The sequence below is a fragment of the Hyperoodon ampullatus genome (assembly GCF_949752795.1).
Source record: "Hyperoodon ampullatus genome assembly, chromosome: 9".
Lineage (NCBI taxonomy): Eukaryota > Metazoa > Chordata > Mammalia > Artiodactyla > Ziphiidae > Hyperoodon > Hyperoodon ampullatus.
In genome coordinates this window covers 10,600,043-10,624,461 of record NC_136922.1, presented here as the reverse complement: position 1 = coordinate 10,624,461, position 24,419 = coordinate 10,600,043, and the positions used below count along the sequence as shown (strand labels likewise).

Genomic DNA, 24,419 nt, shown 5'->3' with positions numbered 1-24,419 from the left:
AATCACTAATTTGTGAGAGGAATCTTTATGATGAGAAGAGTCTTTAAATTCTGGTAATATCTGAGGATCTAAAAGTGTGGTAACAAAGTCCTGATTTACTCGAAGCAAAACCAGTTTATACTTGTTGTCTAGGTGTAAAAGCCCTGATTTGGACAATAAATTATGTGGTTATCCTATCTATAGCAGATATCCCTGCTATCTATAGCAGATATCCCTGCAGCAGATGCCTCTGATTTGATAGGCAGCTGTAATTAAGGATGCAAGCTTTCAGTCTCATAATGTAACTCTTGTTTTGGTCAGAACAAGATGCATAGTAAGATGTGTAAGACACTTCTAATGCATCTGATATTAGGAAACAGGGTCCATTAAAAGTTGCTGTAAACTTGAGGTCTCTGTTTCCTATTGTTGGGAGTACGTAGTAAAAAAGGACACTGGCAAGAAACAGTTATATAGACAAAGAAGATGCCATGATGGACATGGTAGAAGTGTCTTTTGACTTTAAAAAAAAAAAAGTCAACTACAGTTTCAGAGTTCCTTAATTGATTATAGTATGCAAAGATGGCTTTTTTCCTAATATTATCCAAGATGTAGGCAAGGGTGAAAACCATTCTTGTCTTCTGGCCCAGAATTAACATAGCCTAGCTATATAAAAATGAGGTACTTTCCGAGGCTGAAACTAATTCAAGACAATGTTTTATATAATAATTTCACATCTCCTCTATTCACAATCCTAAATACAACCTGAGGTTCTTATAGGTTGTATAAGAACTGTATTGACTCAGGATCATCCCTTTTAAAGTAGTAGGTAGCAACAGGAGTCCCAAAAAAGTCTGGTAAAGGTGAAGGATATAAGACTTACCTTGTTTTTTTTCCCCCCTATGTGCACATTACGAATCTAGTGGTAGTAATGCCTGAAAAAAAGATCTTCTTGGATCTTTATTTTCTTGGGAAATCTGTTTCTTTACAGTAGCATTTGAAATATGTTGAAATGCTGTTCTACACGGTTGATTTTCTTGGTAACTGGATATGGACTGTTTTTTTGATATTAATTTTTCTCATTGAATTTGGTCTTTTGGGCTTAAATATTGAGGACATAACACCTATTTTATTATTTGGCAAAATTAGCATTGTTTTAAAAATTCACAAGCCCAGTAACAATTTATTTGAAACATGAGGAAGGAAAATGATTTTTCCCCTAACTTTAATGAAGCATTTTTTTTTTCTTGGCAGAATGAAATTAACACTGAAAATATGGTCAGCTCCATAGATCCTGACAAACAAGATTCTCCCCCTCCAAAACCACCAAGGACCCGCAGGTATTGTACGTCACATTTTCTTTGAAAGGATACTTACCTTTTACTCATTGTTACTAAAACAAAAAAATTCTGAGTATTTCTAAGTTTTATTTTATAACTTTTCTTATCATTCTTTTGTTTAGGATGTAGCATATGTATGGCAACTGACTTTAATGGTGTATTATAAAAAATTCTTTTCAATTTAGATAAAATTTCAGTAGTATAACTATACCAGAACAGTGAGCATAACCATGAATTGACTATAGCTCATCTTTTGGTATGTGGTACAACTAAAATTTTAGCTATTCCTAAGATTTAGTTCAGTTTTCTAATGACTGAACAGGTAATATGATTGTCAAAAATTGTATGCATGTTGAAGAGGTTATGTGAAGATGTTTAATAACATCACTGGCAAAGTTGAGTTTCTTTCTTTCTAGATTATCTTACTGTCATACCAAGCTCTCATTTATAATAGTTAAAATCAATATATATTGGTATCCCCCTTTTTCCCTCTCTTTTCTTTCAGGGTATCTAGGTCAGTTAGATGGTAGTATGGAAAGAATACAGATAGAGTCAGAATGATTTAGTTTCAAATCCTTTTCATCCACTTACTAGCTCTGAAGTCATGAGTAAGCCACTTAATTTATTTGATCTTGGGGTTTTTTTTGTTTGTTTGTTTAAGTATTGTCCTAAGAATTAAATGAAATAAAGTATGTGAAAATGCTACATATAGGACCTGGCACATACTTGGTCTTCACTAAATGTTGGTTTTCCCATTACAATGTGGAGTTAAGATTGAGTTACTGAATTATTTTTAAAAGGAGACACAGTGGAAGATAAGTAATAAAAATGTTAGAATGACTTATACTGTGTCTTGTCCCTATCATAGATCTGCCCAAACTGACTGACCTTCTCTCAAAGTAGGACTTCCTTTGTATAGGATTCACCAATTTTTTCCCCTTTAAAGTTTGATAGAAGTTGAATAAAGTTGGGTGAGGTGACTATGGTTGTGTCTTGGCATTGAGTTGCTGTACCTTAATGAGATCCTTCTTTACAAAAGTAAAAGCTTACAACAACTAAGGCAGATGTAGTAGCTATTATAGTCTCTGGAATGCCTTTGCATACTTCTCTAAGGGAGATCAGAAAGCCTATATAGGTGGGTTTAGGTCTCAGTGTTTAAATGCTCAGGATGTTAACTGTACACCAACACTTCTCAGCAGTTTTCCTGTTTGATTTCCATTTTGGTATTTACTGTGGAAGGTAGCCAGTTAAAACCTATAAACTGTTAGTTCTCTAATTTTTTTTGTCTCCCATATCAGTTCTGTAGAGTCCTAAAGAAACTGTCATGATCTTAAAGGAAATTAAGAAACACTTTTGCTACACTGATATCTTTTAATTTGGATTTTGAGTGAGCCAAGGTAGAGGCCCTCAAAGTGTACACTAATATTTGTGATTTATATGGTCATCTACCTCCAACAACAAATCGTGGTAGCCTTTTCCTAATTTTGAAGGAAAAAAAATGAGTGTAGAGTGTTCTGAACTTTAAACCTTTCTCATATACCTTTTTAAAAGTTTGGCTCCTATTTTTCTTCAGTAAATGAAAAAATTCTAAAAAGTAGTAAATGAGTATTAACAGAAAAATGTTTATTCAGCTTATGTCAGGGTTTTATTTCGGGATATGTGCTCAAGTTTTTATATGTGTGTGAGTTTGTATTACATGCTTTAGTCCATATTCTTTCTTATTCATGAAATAGAGGTAACTGGCAGAATTTCATTGTGTTCCACAAAGAATACTTTGTTAACTGAAAATAAAATCCCAAGAGCATAAGATTGATAAAAACAGTATACTTTGTTTTTCAGTATGGCTACAGTAAGCAAGTCAGTCAGTTGTTTAGAGTATATTGGAGTTTTTGGAGACGGATCTAGAGAGGAAGGCTCATGTTTGTTGTATTAGATTTAGTCAGTCATATGATTCTGGTTTATAAATACTTAAAGAAATCAAATTGTAGATTTTGAATAGCAGATTTCATTTTCTCTTTTCAATATATATGTTGTTAAACTAATAATATTCTCGATATTTTTTCACTAACACCAGCACTCTGGAAGTATACGTTGTTAGTTATTTCTATAAACTGTCAACAGATTTACTACAGAGACACAAAAGTATGCCACAGTAAATTTTTCTTAATTTATACATATTTCAGAGACAAAAACAATATACTTGATGCTTCTAATGCCTCTCAATTCAAACAAACTTAAGTTGGAATAGGACTGGAGAAAGACAGAAAGTGGTTCTGTTTTAGACATTTGATATCTAGGCTGGAGGTAAAGATATACTGAGAACTCTGTATATAGCTGATGTAGAAGACTTGGGCATGAATAAGATCTTTCAGATTCTGGGTACAATATCTCAAAGTACCAAGGAGGGAACCCAGGTAAGCACCAAAATGTGTGAAGAGCAAACTAAAAGAAAGCTGTAAAAAAAGAAATGAACAATCAAGGGATAAAGGAAAACCAGGAAACAGTGGCATTATATAGGCCATGAACGAGAGAGTCTTATATCTGGCAGAAATGCATGAATATCTATCTACTTCATTTAAGGGCTGCCTGGGAGAATGAACTGGACTTTTAAACATCTGTGGCACTTAGAATATCCTAGATAGGTGAGGGTATTTCTGGGATCAAAACAAGGAGCTGAGGTATGCTCAAATAGAGGCATTTGGGAACTCTCATCACGCATAGGATGTGGTGGGATTCAGGTGACCAAGGGCCCTGGGAAAAAGGCGAGTAGAAGTTTGGGTGATGGGAGAAATCCATATACATAAAACAGCTACTATTCTACTTGACTGTTTTTTCTGTTTTTGGTTTTTTTTTTTAAATAAATTTATTTATTTATTTATTTTTGCCAGTGTTGGGTCTTCATTGCTGCGTGCAGGGTTTTGCGGTGAGCTGGGGCTACTCTTCGTTGCGGTGCGCCAGCTTCTTATTGCGGTGGCTTCTCTTGTTGTGGAGCATGGGCTCTAGGCGCATGGGCTTCAGTAGTTGCAGCACGTGGGCTCAGTAGTTGTGGAACGCAGGCTCTAGAGCACAGGCTCAGTAGTTGTGGCCCACGGGCTTTAGTTGCTCTGCGGCATGTGGGATCTTCCTGGACCAGGGCTCGAACCCATGTCCCCTGGCTTGGCAGGTGGATTCTTAACCACTGCACCACCAGGGAAGCCCTTTGGTTCTTCTTTGAAATATTATTTTCCTTTTGTTGATTTAAAAAATAATTACATTAAAACCAAATATATTTCCTTAAAATGACTAATTTATAAGAAAGAGGAGCAAAGTGGTTGAATAAAAGTAGAAAGTGGTCCTACAGACCAGCCAAATAGGAGAAGAAAAAATTTTAAAAGCGATCCCATTCAAAATATAAATACGTGGAAATAACCATAAGTAGAAAGTAGAACCTGAAGTAGAAATGTATTCATTTGCATTAATGAAAAAAATTCAGTGTTCTTGGTTGGAAAAGTTAACTGTAATTTAGCTGTTTTTAGTGATATTTAAAATATCAGTTGTTTTCAAATTTGATGCAGTTCTCATCAAAATACCAAAGGAGTCTTCTCTGGACTTTCCAATATAATGTTAAAGTTCACTTGTAAGAATAAAGAGACAAAAATACCAAAGAAAACTTAGGATGAAAATAGTGATGAGTGAGAACCAACCCTTTTAAAAATTATAAAACTGTATTTAAAACAATCTGTTAGTGGGACTTCCCTGGTGGTCCAGTGGGTAAGACTCCATGCTCCCAATGCAGGGGGCCTGGGTTCGATTCCTGGTCAGGGAACTAGATCCCACATGCCGCAGCTAAGAGTCTGCATGCCTCAACCATGAGCCCACATGCCACAACTAAAAGAATCCTGCATGTCGCAACTAAGACCCAGTGCAGCCAAAATAAATAAACAAATAAATAAAATGCAAATAAATAAAATAAAATGCATTATAAAAATAAAATAATCTGTTAGTGGTGTAAGAATATACCAGTTACGACTTCCTTGGCAGTCCAGTGGTTAAGACTCCACACTCCCAATGCAGGGGGCACGAGTTCAATCCCTGGTCAGGGACCTAAAATCCTGCATGCTGTATGTAGTGGTCCCCCCCCAAAAGTGTGTGTATATATATATATGTGTGTGTGTGTGTATATATATACACACACATACATACATACCAGTTAGTTGATGGACTTGAATAAGCAACTAGGAAATATTACAGATCGTGTTATGAATTAATTTAACATATATTAAACAAGGAAAAAGAAAGGGGTTATTTATTAAGTCATATTATATTATTAACCATTTGGGGGAAAATATATTTAGATCTTTCTATCACACCACATACCAAAGTATGCTTCAGATAGTTAAATTAATTAAATATAAAAAGTCAAATCATTGAAACATAGAATATAGTTTAATGTTTGACAGACTTTTAGAGGGGGATATAATAGAAGGGATAAAGGAAATCACAAAGGACAAGATCGATTTATTTGACTACTGAAAATTTAATTGAGTTATCCAAATTGGCATTTTTTTAAGATAAATGAGGGTAGATTTTGGCAAAACACACTGCTATGCATGCTTACGGTAGTTCTCTAATTTCCTATGCTCTCTGTGCTTTATTTCGTTTCTAATTCTTTTGTTCCTTTTCACTGTTTAGAAATACCTTTAATCTCAGATGTATTTTTAAGTTATTGATAGATATTAGAATACATAATAAAACCAAAAAATAAAGGTTAAACACAAGTGGATCATCTTCCTTAACTCCAAAGTTGTAAGGTGTTTAGGAGATATCATTTGGTTAAAAAGTAATCATTAGCATTGATATAGCATCTATTATATATGTTTTCTCATCTTTTTAAGATCACATGTATTTTTTATTCATTCTATAGATAGTCAATGATATGTCAAAGTGATAAGTGATAGAGTGAACCCAGTGATTTTTACAGTAATCTTGATCACATGGATGTCAATATAGCTAGTTCCCAAAGGTGTTGACCTGCATAGACTAGCAGAGTTCAACTAAGAACACACATCTGTTATCTTCTAGTCCAATACTCTTTTCATTATATAGTATTAACTCTCTAGAAGAAAGGGTAGTAGTGAAGGTTTTTTGTTTTTATAATGTTATGTTCTAATATTTTGGTTGTCATTTCCTTCACCTCTATAATCTTTCCATCTCATATGGAATCCAGCCTAATTTATTATAAGGAAAATAATTTTCTGAGTTTCTGTAAAACATCAATTTGAAACAAAAGTTAAGAGTTACTCGTTTTAAGACTTTGTCACACCAATTAAATGTAATATTTCTATATTATAAAGACCAAACTTCTTACCGTGAAATTCTGGGCCTTCACAGTACGTCTCCAACTTACCTTTTTAGCCTTATTTTACTCCTTAGGGACCCAAACTGTTGTGTTCCTTGTTCTGTCTTCTGGTACTGGTGTAACACCTAGCAAGTGGTAGGTGCTGAATGTTTTGTTTTGTTTTTGAGAAGTAAAAAATGCATTCCTCAGGACAGATGAAATTAAGAACAATATTTACAAGAAGAATGATGCAAGTCATTATCATCAGTGGAATTTTTTTCCATCAGAATACCTCATGAAAATATGAATGCTGAATACCATAGTGGAAAGTCAGTATGTAGCACATATTTTTTTGTGATGGGGCTTATAATTTTTGTACATATGAAAGTACTATAAAAGTGTATTAAGCCTTATTTCAACAAGCGTTAGATTAAGGAAGGATAAGGGGAAAGTCTGTTAGTGTAATTATCAGTTAAATTTGAGTAAGAAAAAGAACGACAAAGGGATACAAGGAAACTTTTGGAGATGATGGGTATGTTTATTACCTTCATTGTGGTGATACTATCATGGATGTATTGGGCTGGTCAAAAGGTTTGTTTGGTTTTTTCCATAAGATGGTTCTAGTAGCACTTAGTTATCTTTAACCTCATTTGAAACCATTTTGTTAGATTGTATTGTGACAGCTGTCATATCAGCGTGCATTTAAAAAAGACTTATCAAAATTGGTGAATTTTTGTGTAGCCATTTTAATATTGAAGATGGAAGAAAAACAACATTTGTGGCATATTATGCTTTATTATTTCAAGAAAGGTAAAAACACAACTGAAATGCAAAAAAAGATTTGTGCAGTACATGGAGAAGGTGCTGTGACTGATCGAATGTGGTTTGCGAAGTTTCGTGCTGGAGATTTCTCGCTGGACGATGCTCCATGGTCAGGTAGACCAGTTGAGGTTGATAGCGATCAAATCGAGACATTAATTGAGAACATTCAGTGTTATACCACGTGGGAGATAGCCGACATACTCAAAATATCCAAATCAAGCGTTGAAAATCATTTGCACTAGCTTGGTTGTGTGAATCGCTTTGATGTTTGGGTTCCACATAAGTTAAGCGAGAAAAACCTTCTTGACCATATTTCTGCCTGCGATTCTCTACTTACACGTAACAAAAATGTTCCATTTTTAAAACAAATCGCGATGGGTGATGAAAAGTGGATACTGTACAATAATGTGGAATGGAAGAGATCATGGGGCAAGCGAAATGAACCGCCAGCAAACACACCAAAGGCTGCTTTTTATCCAAAGAAGGTGATGTTGTGTATGTGGTGGGATTGGATGTTGTGTATGTGGTGGGATTGGAAGGGAGCCCTCTATTATGAGCTCCTTCCGGAAAACCAAACAATTAATTCCAACAAGTACTGCTCCCAATTAAGCCAACTGAAAGCAGCAGTTGACAAAAAGCATCCAGAATTAGTCAACAGAAAATGCATAATCTCCCATCAGGATAACACAAGACCGCATGTTTCTTTGATGACCAGGCAAAAACTGTTACAGCTCAGCTGGGAAGTTCTGATTCATCCATCGTATTCACCAGACATTGCACCTTGGGATTTCCATTTATTTCAGTCTTTACAAAATTCTCTTAATGGAAAAAAATTCAATTCCCTGGAAGACTGTAAAAGGCACCTGGAACAGTTCTTTGCTCAAAAAGATGAAAAGTTTTGGGAAAACGGAATTATGAAATTGCCTGAAAAATGGCAAAAGGTAGTGGAACAAAAGGGTGAATATGTTGTTCAATAAAGTTCTTGGCAAAAATGAAAAATGTGTTTTTTATTTTTACTTAGAAAGCAAAAGCATTTTTTGGCCAACCCAATATATGCATATGTCCAAACTCATCAAACTGTATACATTAAATATGTTCAGGGACTTCCATGGTGGTCCAGTGGTTAAGAATCCACCTTCCAGTGCAGGGGACGCAGGTTCAATCCCTGGTCAGGGAACTAAGATCCCACATGCTGCGGGACAGCTAAGACGGCACGCTGCAACTACTGAGCCTGCACGCCACAACTAGAGAGCCCACGTGCTCTGGAGCCCGTGTGCCACAAATAGAGAGAAGCCCACGTGCCACAACTAGAGAGAAGCCTGCGCGCACCACAACAAAAGATCCTGCATGCCGCAACTAAGACCCAACACAGCCATAAATAAATAAACAAACAAATAAATAAATACATACACATATAAAAAAATATATTCAGAGCTTCCCTGGTGGCACAGTGGTTAAGAATCTGCCTGCCAATGCAGGGGACACGGGTTTGAGCCCTGGTCCGGGAAGATCCCACGTGTCACGGAGCAACTAAGCCCATGCGCCACAGCTACTGAGCCTGCGCTCTAGAGCCCGCGAGCCACAACTACTGAAGCCCATGTGCCTAGAGCCTGTGCTCTGCAACAAGAGAAGCCACCCCACAACAAGAGAAGCCATCGCAATGAGGAGCCCACACACCGCAATGAAGAGTAGGCCCCGAGTGCCGCATCTACTCTTGGGAGAGAAAGCCCGTGCGCAGCAACGAAGACCCAACACAGCCAAAAATAAATAAGTAAATAAAGTAAATCAGAAAAAATGTACGTTCAGGTTTTTGTATATCGACTGTACCTCACTTAAAGCAATTTTTAAAATGTGAGTAGCTAAGAATTTCTTTACTATGTACATAACATTATGTAAGGCTGCTGCTTCTAAAAATATTTACAGGATTGTTGGTTAAATAGGCAGTTTAAGCACATTTAACTCTGGTCCCTGCCTAAACTTCCTAAAATTATAGTGGAGGAACATAAAAATATATAAAGATTAAAAACCAAAAAACTGAAGAGAAGGTGGTAGTAAATGAGATTTTGACAGAATTTTGGGAAGTGGAAAACAGACTGACCAATGTGAAAAGGGACTTAGAACACAGAAAGCTAAAACTTGCTTTCCTGTAAGTGAGGGAAGCCAATAAGAATCAAGATGATTGTCTTCAAAGAACCCCTAGAAAGGCCCAGAAGTTGGAGGTCCCCCTTAAGCCTGGTGTGTAGGATGGGAATGAAAACAAGAAGAGTACTTGAATGTCTCTATAATAGAGTGTTTAGAACCCCAGATTCCTCCCATCAAATTGAGCGACAGATGACAGCTTCACACACACCTGGGAACAGAGTAGGGAGGGATTTACTCTGGCGTGGTTGAACCTGGAAGTCTCTGGGTTCAGTATATAAGGTCCAACTGATGGTGGGGTTGTTAGTTCCTTGCTGAAAGCAGGAATCTGCATGCTGAATAGTGAGATTGCTCCCACCCCTTATTTGGCTCCCAGAATACTGATAGCCACTTCTGGTGGGAGACAGAATCCCTCTCTTGAAAAACCAACCAGCCCAAGAGAGGAAATCGATAGTTATTGATGTTTGTGGCCCACCAATGACATTGCAAGGACTGTATTCAGTCACCAAGCAGTAAGATGGCCACTAAGCCACAAGCCCTCCCCCTTACATTTACATACACATTTCCCAGTCATTTAAAATATTCCATTCTCTCAAAATGAACAGAACCAGGAATTATCAGACACTTGACAAAGCCTCTAACATGAAAGACATAATCCAAATAAGCAGGAAAAAATGGATGGAATGGAGACAACACAGAATAGAAAAAAGATGGGGGGGTGGCAACTGTCTGTTTTCTCAGTAATTAGGAAATATTGCAACCATGAAATAAGAAACAGGTCATAATAAATAAGAAGCTCTTGGAAATTAAAAATATAATTGCATAAATTTTAAAAATTAAAATTTAATTTTAATTAAAGAAGCCTATAAGACAGTCAAGGAAATCTCCCAAGAAAATGAAGAAATAGAAAGAGAAAATAGGAGACAGAAGATAAAGAAATTAGAGAATCAAACCAGGAGGTATGTCACATAATCATAGTAATAATAATAATTATAACTAAAACTAATCATAGTCTGGAAGGAGACTGGAAGGAAGAAATTAGGAAAGAAGTTTCTAGTAGTAACATGAATTTTTGCACAGAAAGTTCTCAATATAATGGATTAAAAATTGTAATACAATGGATTAAAAAAAGTTACACCATGAGATTGTAGAACATGAAGAATTAAAAAAAAAACCTAAAAGCTCAAAAGAGAAAAAACAGCTCATATTCAAATGAACGGGAATCACAATTATAAAATTCGGGAGGAAAGTTATTTCTAGTCTAGAATAATACACCTTTTCCAAAAGTCAGTAACCTTGAAAATATAATAATTATGTAGGCCTCAGGAAATTCGTTTCCTATGTTTAGTTCTTAGGAAGCAATTGGAGGGTATAACCCACTAAATTGAGCAAGTGTAGCTAGAAAAACGAAGATGGGACCTGGGAAACAGGAGAGTCTAACACAAGAGAGAGCGTCAGCTCTATGGTAGCCTGGGGGGCCAGGGGTCTACACTGGAGCGCGAGGCTCAGGGTTTCTAAGAGGGATGTCTGTGATATTGATAGTTACCTGGTGTGCTTGACCAACTGAGAGGAGGTGTACAAATCTGCAGGAAAGTTTGAGGAAGGGCTGAATTACTGAGGGTACATAGGAAACCCAAGGCAATTATTAGGGAAAAATAAGAGTTATATAAGAAAAAATAGGAAATCATGCTGTCATCGGTATGAATAATAACTGTAGTCATAAGATTGAACTAACCAAAAATTAGCAGTATTAGGAAGATGGAGAAGACATTTCCATAGTAGGAAGACAGTAGAATATGTGTGAAATAGAAAGATCAAGTAATAACGTTTATGCATTTTGAAATATGGAGGCAAATCTTGGAAGTAGCTGTTTTTAAAAAGCTGAAACTTGATGTCTCAGGGTACATGGAGGGCTGTGGGAGGGGACTGCTGTTTTTTTATTAAAATTCTTGTGTTATTTGACTTTTTAAAACAATGTACATACATTACTACCTTGTTAAACATTAACTTTTCTTAGTTTGGCAAATTTTAATTTTTTTTTTTTTTTTTTGCGGTACGCGGGCCTCTCACTGTTGTGGCCTCTCCCGTTGCGGAGCACAGGCTCCGGACGCGCAGGCTCAGCGGCCATGGCTCACGGGCCCAGCCGCTCCGCGGCATGTGGGATCTTCCCGGACCGGGGCACGAACCCGTGTCCCCTGCATCGGCAGGCGGACTCTCAAACCGCTGCGCCACCAGGGAAGCCCCGGCAAATTTTAATTTTTTATTCATAACCACAGACTCTACTGACTTTTAATTTAAAGAGGCTTAGCTACGTAACTGTTACCTATCAACTTATTGTTTAAAAGGAGGAACATTCTTCTAATACCCCTTTCTTCATATTTTCCAGTTGCCTTGTGGAAGGGGACGCTAAGGAAGAGATCCTGCAGCCTCCGGAACCTCACCCAGTGCCACCCATCTTGACACCGTCTCCCCCTTCAGCGTTTCCAACAGTCACTACTGTGTGGCAGGACAATGACAGATACCATCCAAAGCCAGTGTTGCATGTGGTTTCCTCAGAACAACATGCAACAGACCTCAACAGAAACTATAATAAATCAACAGAACTTACAGGGAAAAATGAATCAACTGTTGAACAAATAGATAAAAAACTGGAGCGCAATTTGAGTTTTGAGATTAAGAAGGTCCCTCTTCAAGAAGGGCCAAAAAGTTTTGAAGGGAACACACTCTTGAACAGGGGACACGCAATTAAAATTAAACCGGCTTCGGCGTCACCAGGTACAATTGATAAAATCTTCAAATCACAGGAATCGAATTCAAGAGATCTAAAAATTGATGCTATTTCCCAGAATTCCTGTGTGGACTGCAATGCAACACAGTCAAATAAAGCTCCAGTTATCCTACCAGAAGAATCACAGAAGAATTCAGACACACCTCCAAGGCCAGACCGCTTACCTCTTGAGGAGAAAGGACATGCACCATGGTCATTTCATGGACCTGAGGATACACTACCCATGCCTGATTCCTCTGAAGGCAAATCCTCAGATACCCACTGTCAAACAATGAAGACTGGGAGTTCAACACCAAGCCCCACGCCACAACTTGCAACCCATGATCTCACAGATCATCACAACAGTTCCCCTCTATTCAGAGCACCCCTCAGTTTTACTAATCCTCTTCACTCTGATGACTCGGACTCTGATGAAAGGAACTCTGATGGTGCTGTGACCAGGAATAAAACCAGTATTTCAACAGCAAGTGCCACTGTTTCTGCTGCCGCTAGTACTGAAAGCATTTCTACAAGGAAAGTATTAACAATGTCCATTGCTAGACATGATATAGCAGGAACAGTACATTCAGGTGCTGAAAAAGGTAATGATAATAGTATCTAACACTTAAATATTTTTACTATGTGCCAGTCACTGTTCTGAGCAGTTTAGCTATATTAATTCATTATGTTTTATTCCACACTTTACTCCAGAACCTATGCAATATTTCATGATCTTTGATACTAATTATTTTTTTTAAGTAAGCCTTTATTTATTGTTACCTTAGTTTGATCACATTTTGCATTACTGGACCTTTTGTTTCCAAAATATTTAAATTGTTGTAACTGAAAATTTTCTCTTCTTATATCTTACAACTCTTAGTATTTACATGGGTCAAAATTTTATATGACTGAATAATTAGAAATAATTTAGGGATTACTTAAAGTGACAGTGACACAAATATTGTAGAATGGCTTGATTGGCCATCTAATTTCTCCCATGTATATTACAGATATCTATTTCATTATCTTTTTATGATCTTTTAACTACAAAATACCTTTTTAAAATTTTAAACCTCCTCACAAATGCTTGCAAAAAAAGGCTTCAACAATGAGTTTATTAACCAAGAAGCAATATGGCAGCTGCTTAGCAGAATATAGGAAGTTTAATTCAGTCAGTAGAAAGTGGGATATTTCCATGTCTAGTCATCAGTGCTACTACTATTTAATTAATGACTCTTCTTTAAGCAATCTAAGCATTTCAAGATAACACATGCCCTAAGTTCCCAAGATGTATTTTCGGGTCTTGAAACTCCTCTTTAATCTGCTAAAAATTACCACGGTGCTGTCTTAAACAGACCATGAAGTTGATAGCAAACATATAAACACAAAAGCTGTTTATTGATAGGTTGATCATCAGTGGTCTTTTACTTGTTGGTGAACTTGGATAGCGACACACGTAGACTGGTATTTATAATGTGCAAATAAGTACTGTGAACTTGAAAGATGACTTTTTCTAATTCTGACCCAGTAAGTACCACCCATACTGTGGTGCCTCTATTTTCCTCAACTCACACATACTTTTTTTTCTTTTTTTTTTTTTTATCTTGGGGATGTATCTAGTAGAGTAAATGAGAGTCTAAGCTAGTTTTTTAAATTTACAGGATTTTCTATGTTCTTGATTCTTTTGTGGTTTATTTGAAGGATCTTCAGAAGATAATGGTTGCCAAAATAAATACTTTACCAGTTTGGCATAATTTAAAATTGTTAATATATTTTTTCCCCTCGACTTCAGAGTTTGAAAAATAACTGCTAAGTTGTAACTACACAAGAAAACGTGTAGATAAGAAATTGTCGTTTTGGTTTTTTTTTTTTTTTTAGCATATCAGGCATGTGTTTTGTACCTAGGAAATAAAATTTTTTAAACCATTACTAGAAATAGAGTTTGGTGAGGGCAGGAAGGATGCATGATATAACATGCTCATTAAAAGTTACTGCCATATGACCAGTGTTTTGGTGATAGCAGAAAGAGTCCCTTTAGAATACAACATACTGTACAGAATAGTTGAAAGCACTCTTCTGTATACCAGCTCACTTCCTTTCTCTCCATTTTATTTGTACTTCAAAGCAAAGATAGCTGTAAATGTGATTTCTGGTTTCTTTTCACCCTACCTTAACTATGCTAAATGAGTTTGGTATTAACAGAAGATTTTCCTGTGTAAGTATTCTGTGTTGCAGTGTAACTACAAGCAGTCCTATTTTTAATGTTAGTAATTATTTACCTTGTAGATGAACCTTTGGCACAAGGATTAGATTATTGTTTGCTTGTTTGTTTTAAAATTTGCTATGGAATAATTTTGTTTTGATACCTAAAACAACCTTTTGCATAAGTTACTGCCTGAAAAAAATTCCTGGCTATCATTCTAATTTTAATATTGACTCAGGCCTCCTGAAAGACTTCTCAAACATGGCTACACTAGGCTCCCATAAAGTGTATGATTTACAAAAGCCTATGAAAAATGTGCAGGCTCTGGTTGGATAACCTCTAAAACACAAATTTATAACACAGAAAAGGCAATCGAGAGATCCAGGGAGAAACATGCAGTTGAGAAGCCAAGGCCACAGTTAGAAAATAAAGTCTTTTAAGAGTGAGGACTGTTATAACAGAAGAGGTATAGAGTTTCCAAAAGGTACTTGATACTTGATGTACACAAGCCACACTGTCCTTCCTGATTTGTTCATGTAATTGTGAAATCGCACCACAATGTCAAGAGTATGCATTCCTGTCTTCCAACAGCCATCTCTTCACTGTGAGCTCTCAGTAACAAAAGAGCAAGGGGAAATATGATTGCTTAGACTGTTACTACCAGACAGGGTAGGTAGTTCTTTAGTAGCTTAACTTTATATGCAAGAGAGTTCCAGTACTCATGTTTTATATATATGTGTGTGTGTGTGTGTGTGTGTATACAGATTTTTATATATACACACACACACATATATATAAAGTATCGGACTGGAACTCTTCTCTCAGCAGGATCCAGGGGCTGTATTTTCTTGTGTCTTCAGCTAAATAATTGTAGGAGGAATCAGAGCAGTCATACCTGTGGCTCATGCATGTTGAAAACTGAAAAGGCTTTTCTTGATTTTCACTCTCTTTTTAATGCATAGCCTATCAAATGTGGTGAAATAGCAAAGTATCATGGCACAGTTGTTCACATTTTTAAGAAAACAGTTGTCAAGGCCCAGACAATATAGGATCCTCACATCTTCCTTTCTTTGCCCCATCTTTTCTAACCTGAGAGTCCACACACAGAATTGTATCCTCATATTTTCTTTTTCTACCTCCAGTGAAACCTCAAAGGATCTAATACTCTCATTTCACCTTATGCCATAATAAGGCTAACTGACAAGGCTTACTTAATGCATTATCTTTTCCAAGAGCTAATTTTGTTTTTACTGGTGAAAAGCTTTTATATGGCTTCAGTTCGTATTCTCAAAGTATGGTCATATGCCACTGTTCACAAGATTTTAGGCAATAAATAAATGAACATCCAAAAATTTTAATGGTTATATTTTTGAATATTAGAAAAATAACTAGCACTTTTAATCTGCTATTTTAGTCATTACTATTTAAAACATGACTGAAGTACATAGTTAAGTTTAAAATGAGTGGGATTTAAAAAAATAGGACATATGGTCCACAGTATGGCAAAACTCATAAAAGGAGTTAAGCAATTGATTACAGTTTGGGAAACACTGACTTGACTTAAGTCAAATGACTGAAGCTTTCCTTTGTGGACTCAAAGCATTATCGGCAAACCCAGTAGAGAAGGCACTCGCCTGCTGGCTTCTCTGCTGAAGATGCCTTCAGACTCAGAGGACAGTGTGATTAATGCCTACACGGTGTCAGGAAAGTCATGGGAGAGTCATTTTCTCTGTGCAACAGTGATGGAGTTCAGTCTTTGCTCAATAAGCTTTATAATTGTTTTTGATAAGTCAAGTGATAAGGATATCTTGTTTATTTTTGCATTTTTAAAAACTGGTTCTCCTAGATACTTGTGGCAGTGATTTTTAAGAATGTCAAGAAAGCTGTCTTATTTTGTTTAGATAACAAGTTCACTTTTAAATGAGTTAACATTTTTTAACAAGTTCATAATTTGTCTGAATTTTATGTATTTGATATAGATGTTGATGTTAGTGAAGATTCGCCTCCTCCCCTACCTGAAAGAACTCCTGAGTCTTTTGTATTGGCCAGTGAACATAGTGAGTATATCTTCTGATTTTACATATTTCATGCTTTAATAATAAGCTCTGACAAACATGGCTGATTTCAGTCTGTTGCTGTTGAGCTACACAATTAAATTCAAAAACAGGTTTGAATTTATACTGACAAATGTTTTTAATTCCTTGTATGAAAAATACTTATAATGGTATTTTTTATTTGCTAAGACTGCTAATAAAATGGCTGCATTTATATCAAACACTATAATCCAGTTAAATGCAACTATAACTGTATACAGTTTATTGTCTTTTCATTCATTAAAAATGGCACTTACTTATGAAAAGACATTAACTGCTTCACTTGGTACCAGTTTAGGTAAGTAAACATTTAAATTCTGTTGTAGGCAGGCATCACTCAGTTGATGTTACTTGAGGACCCTTAAGGCCACAGGAGTATCAGTGCGGGAGAAAGAGATGTTTCAGAGTATTGATAATATATTCCTCCTCCTTCCCATCCTGAAAAGAGTATAGCAACGGCTTTAATATATTTACGGTGTCTTGTGCTCAGTGGAGGTGCACACTACTAGTCTTATCTGAGCTGTACTTTACAAATATTTTATTCATTTTAACTGATTTTAAGAATGTTAAAAACAGTGAAGCCGTATACTCCACTAATATTAAATAAATAAGTCTATGTCTGTCACACCTGTAGATTACAATGCACTTGTAATAAACTCTGATAACTCAATTCTTTAAATTTTAAGGAAGAAAGCTTAAAGGGATATTCTTCAGTTAATAGAAGCTAGAAATTTTTTAGTGGAAGTGATAGTTTCTAAAAATCTATAGTATCTGTTTTTGTATATTACCTTAAAGCAAGAAATTTTCAGAATTAAAGATGTTAATTTTAATTCTAAGATTTCATTTTTCTCAGATACACCTGTAAGATCTGAGTGGAGTGAACTTCAAAATCAGGAACAGTGTGAACAAAGAAAACCTGAAGTGAGTCCTTTTGGGATTGGAACAGCTATAGCTCAATATTTTTGTTCTTTTGTTTTATTAATTTATCTTACAGTTGTTTGTTATAATAATTTACCTTAAGACTATTAAATACAATTTTTGATAATTATTTCTTATGCTATGATTTCAGATGAAAAGTGTATAAAATGTGAGATCTAAAATTTTTTTAAAGAGCATTATGATCTACATATGACCATCACTTCAGAGTATTATTTTCCCAAGCTGCTTTTGAAATTTGTAAATTACGCCTTTTTTCAAATCATTTTGGAGGTATGAATAGAACAGGAGTTACTATTTTCAGGGTCCTAGTACTTTCCTGGATTTTGTTCTTTCCATTATAAAACCAGGTATATTGTCTCTCCCTTTGGTTTTTCTGGTCACGTGAGACTTCCTTTCACATTCAGGAAATGTTTTGGTAGCTAAATATTTTAGCCACGGGAAATGCCATTTTTCATCAACATTAATATTTTTTGTATTTCTCTCATGTTTGAATATCTGAAATTGGGATATATCTTAAAATTGATTAAAAAAAGCATTGTGATATACTTTAATTGATAAATAAAGTATTGGTAACCTAATAATGATGCCATGTCTTACAATCAGTGATATCATAATTTGATGAATACAGTAGAGGGCTGGCAAAATGCAGTTGTGTGTATGTTCTCTTATGTAGTAACTTCTGCATTTTCAGTTTTCATCCAGAAGGAAAATGAATTCCCCTATCCTTTTACTCCCAGTATGAAACACCACAACATTAAACATTTTTAACCCTAATTAAAAACACCATTGTTTTCTTTTCCTTTGAGATGAGAATCTTGATAGATATTGATTTGTTGGTATATATACTCATAACAGACCAAATTTTCTATAATTTGTACATGAAAGGGATGTACTGTAATAGCTATTGAATGTCTTCCTTATAGGGCTTGATAACCTCTGGAAGTGAAACATGTGGTAAGTTGGATTGTGTTCCTTTTTGCTATAGATTATATAGATTAATTTCCATAAAATAGCATATCTCATGGTGTATGCTATTTATTTGGTTATTTCAGTATGTGAAAATATGTAGGACAACTCTTCTAGAACCTGAATTATGTAGTATAATTCTTTTAAATTTGTTGTTATACCAGATATTATTATTGATCAGGAGGACAACAGCATTTATTATCAGTAGTCAACAGGCTGATGGGAAGGAAATTATTTAAAAAATATTTTCCTGTATTTTATTTCTGTTGTTTGTAAAGACACTTAGAATCTAGATCTGACAATGATTTGAATAAATGCCCCAAATTAACCTAGATGATTGAATTGGGTGCCTAAAAGTCAACTGTTTTGGAAATCTTCCTTTTAGGACTTTTACATTTGTGAAGGCTAGTAAGATTATGTTAGCTCAACCCAGTGTTATAATGCCAAGTTAGAAAATTTTTCTACTACATTACTTTTATGATCGTAGTAAAATAGGTCAAGTTATTGTTAATTCTTATAAATCAGTAACTATGTAAGCAGCTCATCAAACATCCTAGCTTATACAGTTCCCTCAATTTATCTATCACCTCTGCCCTTAACCTCCATTCTGCTTTAGCTGCTCTCTTCCTAGATCTTTACCTAATGGGGCTCCATTCCATCTCATAAACTCTTTATTACTCTCTGTTTACTTTTCTGCAGCAACATATTATAAGGAAAAGAGCAGAAGCTTTAGCGTCAAGCCCACCTGGATTGGAGTCCCATTTTTGCCATTTTACTTACTATTTGGGTTTGGGCAAGTTACCTAATCTTTCTAGGCTTCAGTTTTCTTCTCTGTGAAATGCAGATAATAGTAGTAACCTACCCTAGAGGATTGTTGTGAAGATTTAATTAAATTAAATCATATATGGAGAGTATTAGACAGTGCCCGACACATGGTAGGCACTGAAATGGTAGCAATGCTGTTATTATTATCTATGTTATATTACTACTGCTGCTATGGCTAGATCCCTGGGTCTTTTATTTTCTTAGTATCTGTTAACTCCTTTCTGGTTTCTCTTCCTTCTCTATTCAATCTAGATTCCATCACTCTAGTCACACTCACAGTTATCCTTAACTTTCTTGCCCCTAATTCCCATACCATTTTACTTTATCCCTCAGGATTACTGAATACTGCTGGGGAACTTGGCTGTTTTACAGATTGAGCATACAGTTCTAGGATTGACCCTCAGTGTTGCTTGGTTATCTTACATGCTCTAGTTTATACCCTTTTTATTTCCCCTGAATTTTCCAAATCTTTATTTTCTTCATGAATCCCACTAACTCTTACTCAGTAGTAGACCCTTTACTTCATTGAGAAAATTGAGGCTCTTAGCCTAAATCATCATTTCCTCATAGAAGCCAACCCTGAACACCTCTCTGCCACTAGTTTCGTCTACATGCCTCTCCTTACTGTCCCCGTTTATTATAAACCTTATCATACTACTGTAATAAGTAAGGTACTTGTCTGTTTCTCCTACTAGACCAGGGGTTAGCAAACTGTATCCCACAGGCCTAATCCTGCCTGTGGCTTGTTTTCTTATTCCGCCCTTGAGCTGAATGAATTATTTTTACATTTTAAAGAGTTGTTTAAAAATAAAAACAAAGAAACAAAAGTCAATGAAGAATGTGCGACAGAGACAGAGACCGTATGTGGCTTGCAAAGCCTAAAATATTCTCTAGCCCTTTACAGAAAACGTTTGCTGACCCCTGTCTAGACTATAAGCACCTGAGGACAAGGATTGTCTGTTATTTGACTTGTATTCCAAGTTTCCAGAAAAGTTCCTTACAGGGGGTGTAGGGGATGTGATGAAGGTGGTGAAAGAATGCCTGAGTCATAGTAGTTGATTTCTTTTGTTACTAATCTTATGCATTGGCAGTTAAATAACTAACTAAGATTTTAAGCAATGCTAAATCTTAAAAGAATTACTACTTTTAAGCACAAATATTAAGTCCATTAATAAACTATGAACTTGTTTGCCATTGATTTCCATATAAAGGCATTTCAGTTGCAGTTAAAGTAGGAGCATAAGGAGAATGGTCACACAGCAGAAGTACTCGCTGCAGATTTCTAGGTTCCTGCAACAACACCTAATATAATTTCCTGTGTTCATTACCCTTGCATTTATATTTATCTGGGCCTCTAAAATTTTGATGCTCAAGAAAAAACTTGCTCTTTTAACTAACTGCCCACATTAAAACAATTAGAGGATTCTTCTACCTATGATGCTACACATGATTATGACTAACAGTGGCTTTGATTTGCATTTTAGACCATCCAGCACGAGGTATTCATACAGAGACTTGTACAGAATGTCCACCTACTTTCAGTAACAAGAAAGATCAAATATCAGAAAGTCCAACAGAAGCCACAGAGATTGGTAATTTGTTTATTAGATAATTTAAAAACTGTAATTGTGTAGTTAATGCTGGCAAGAATGAAAAAAAGTTATTTGCCATCGTTCCAGAATTTCCTTAAGGCAAAGTTTATCTTTGTGCTATGATTTATTGAGGTTCTTAAACGGCACTTGCCAAGAATAAAACATGGAGCGTCGAAGTTGCTTGGAATTAATTATGAAACAAATGAACCAATTTATTCTGTTTCATACTGAGGTTAAAAACTAAAATATGAAAAACTGCAGTATGTAAACAAATCTTTCTTTTGAGTTGGAAAGACTAAAATATCTTAGCTGTTTTTCTTACATTTTGATAGAATTGATTTTATTTTTATAAAAGAAGCAATTATTTTCAACTACCCAGAACAAATTAAGAGTTGTTTTGTGTTTGTAGAGATTTGTTTAGTTTAAGTTCTAAATTTCCATATGGAAATTTACTTGTTACAGAAAATAAGAATGTCTACAGACATGAGCTTAATAGTGTAAAAATATTTCTGAACACTAGAGAATTATTGTGGTATTTTGATTATAGGTTTTGGTAATCGCTGTGGAAAACCCAAAGGACCAAGAGATCCACCTTCAGAATGGACATGATTCAGGGAACTAAAAGACACTTTAAATTATACTGGAAAATTCAAGTGCCACTGAAAGCCAGATTTATAGTATTCCATCTTAAAAATGTGGGACTAACAGCAGTGTAGATTGTTACCTTAGTGTTTTTTGCTGGGACCATCTACCTGCCTTATATTACACTTAGGAAAAAGTATTACATACGGTTTATTTTGTAACTTCAAGTATTATTGCCTTAATGTCTCTTAACCCTGTTACACGCTGCTTGTAGACATGTTAATATAGTAATACTTTTATGATAAATTGAGTTTAAGGACTACTCTTTTGCTAATGTTTTATCATGTATGCATTATTTTGTATATGTACAGGGCAAGTAGGTATATAATTTGATAAAGTTACAGTCATAAAATATTATTAACAGAAGATGTAAGAAATTTCTGCATGGTCTAAATCTTTGTGTACCTTATTTGTAAATTATTTGCCCTGAAGTTTTAGAAAATAGTTTCTGAATTTTAAAATTGCTGGATTCATGCAGCCAGCATTACAGGTTATCAGAGATCAAAGATTGTAATAATAATACATTTTGTAAATTGTAAGCAAAAAGTTATTTTTATATTATAAACTGTCTAATTGTCCATCCTAATTGTCCTTGTTTTCATCTAGTCATGGAGATTCAGTAAGTGCCTTGGAACAATATTGAATTCTCTTAGCTCGTGTGTGTTACTTTAATATTTGAACTCAACTGGGATTAGAAGACTATCAGAATATATGTATGTTTCAGGATATTTGACCTGCCATTAAAAAGACAAAAACAATTTTACAGTGCCTACTTGTTTTGGTTTTTCATTCCTCTTGTGGGAAATTAGACTTAATATCCACCTTCCTCCCAGCTCAGTCTTATCTTTAAGTCCTGAGTATGAATGGGGTTTAATTTCTTCATTATAGAATAGGGAGCATCTTCTGCAGAAACATGGCTTTGCAGTTCTAAATACTTACCCTGGAGTCAGCCCTAGGCATTCTTAGCCTTCTCATTGTTGCCTCCTGGGATGCCAGGAAAACACCAAACAAAGGTGCAGCTGGGAAAAGGGGACTGGTTTCTTCCCATCCTGCACTGGTGCAGAGGCCCTTTCCGTAAGTACCAAGTTTGAATTTTGACATCATGGATCAAAGCTGATAGACATCTGTATTTTCCCTCTGCATATGAAAGAGGGAAGAAATTATGAGACTAAAGTGAGATAAAGTAATCGTATATGAATAGAAAGAGGATTGTTGTGGAAGAGAAAATAATACTATGATTTCATGTCGGAAAATTTATAAAGCTCAGTGGTCTCAGAATGCACATTTTTCTCATATATTTGTTCAAAATATGTGAATACAGTGGACCCTTGACAGTCATAAGACACAATCAACTCTATAACATCATTTTCTTAATAAAATTTAAACTGAAATAAAGTATAACTGAAAAAAAATTTAGTCTCCATACACTTTATGATTTGTATAATATGGCACTAAAATCATTTGTAAAGATTTTCTTCTTGGGAAGGAGTTGCATTGGAACTTCTTCATTGAAGTATACATGTATTCAGAAGGGTGCAAGAAGCATATTAACCACCACAAAGTATACACTCCTATGAGTGTGACCACCCCTAGGTCAAGCAGTAGAACAGGACCAGCCACTGAGAAGCTTCCCCTTGGGCTTCTAAGATTTGTTCATTATTATACGTGTAGCAGTTGCTTGTTCATTTTTCATTGCTAGAGTTTTGCATTGTATGAATATACCACATTGTTCATTCTGCTACTAATAGACATTTGGATTGTTTTTGGCTTGGGAAAATTACAAATTTTGTTGCTACAAACATTTTAAAATGTGTTTTGGTACACTTATATATATGAATCTGTTAGGTATACATCCAGGAGTGCAATTTTTGGATTATAGAGTATGTACATATATATTCAGCTCTGTAGATATTGACAAACAATTTTCCAAAGTGGTGGTTCTGATTGTTAACATATTTCCCTCCTGACTAATGAGGTTGAGCACATTCTCATGTGTTTATGACCATGTGGATATTCACTTTTGTGAAGGACCTGTTCAAGTCTCCAGCAGATACTGTTTGGCAGTATCTACTAAAGCTGAGTATGCAGATATCCTATCATCCGGCAACTTTACACCTGTTTTTCTATTTAGTTGTTTGTCATTTTCTTATTGATTTGTTGGAATTATTTATATATTCCAAGTGGGTTTGCCTGTGCTTTGCCTTTTCACTCTACTAATGGTGTTTTTTTGTTTGTTTGTTTTTGTTTGTTTTAATTGAATTTAATTAAATCCAATTTATCAGTCTTTTAAAATTACTCGTTTTTGGTGTCCTCTTTTAGAAATCTTTGCCCACCCCACGATCATAAAGATATTCTTTAGTTTTCTGGAAGCTTTATTATTTATATATATATATATATATATATATATATATTTTTTTTTTTTTTTTTTTTTTTTGCTGTATGTGGGCCTCTCACTGTCATGGCCTCTCCCGTTGCGGAGCACAGGCTCCGGACGCGCAGGCTCAGCAGCCATGGCTCACCGGCCCAGCCACTCCAGGGCATGTGGGACCCTCCCAGACCGGGGCACGAACCCACGTCCCCTGCATCGGCAGGCACTGCGCCACCAGGGAAGCCCATTTATTTATATTTTTATGTTATGTATTTATCTAAAGCTACAGAATTAATTTTTTTGTATAGAGTGTGAGGTAGATTTCTTTTTCCTTTTATGAATCACCAGTTAATGTCCTTCCTCCATTAAATATATAGTCTTGTCATATGTTATATATTCATTGATCCGAGTCAATTACTAGATTTTTTTT

The 24,419-nt window shown here is 35.5% G+C and overlaps 1 protein-coding gene across 4 annotated transcripts in view; it reads left to right on the top strand.

Annotated features, from left to right (window-relative positions):
* PTPN12 (protein tyrosine phosphatase non-receptor type 12) overlaps positions 1 to 22,389 on the top strand; it is a 90,644-nt gene extending 68,255 nt beyond the window's left edge. For 2 of the 4 annotated variants that reach the window (XM_079711616.1, XM_079711617.1), the window contains 7 exons: positions 1,231 to 1,316; positions 11,981 to 12,963; positions 16,544 to 16,621; positions 17,511 to 17,578; positions 18,520 to 18,550; positions 20,872 to 20,979; positions 21,527 to 22,389. In XM_079711616.1, the coding sequence (XP_079567742.1) occupies positions 1,231 to 1,316; positions 11,981 to 12,963; positions 16,544 to 16,621; positions 17,511 to 17,578; positions 18,520 to 18,550; positions 20,872 to 20,979; positions 21,527 to 21,588 (1,416 nt within the window). In that variant the 3' untranslated portion in view covers positions 21,589 to 22,389. The remainder of the gene's footprint in view (positions 1 to 1,230; positions 1,317 to 11,980; positions 12,964 to 16,543; positions 16,622 to 17,510; positions 17,579 to 18,519; positions 18,551 to 20,871; positions 20,980 to 21,526) is intronic. The other 2 variants (XM_079711619.1, XM_079711618.1) reach the window with 2 other exon arrangements.
* Positions 22,390 to 24,419: the final 2,030 nt, after the last annotated feature.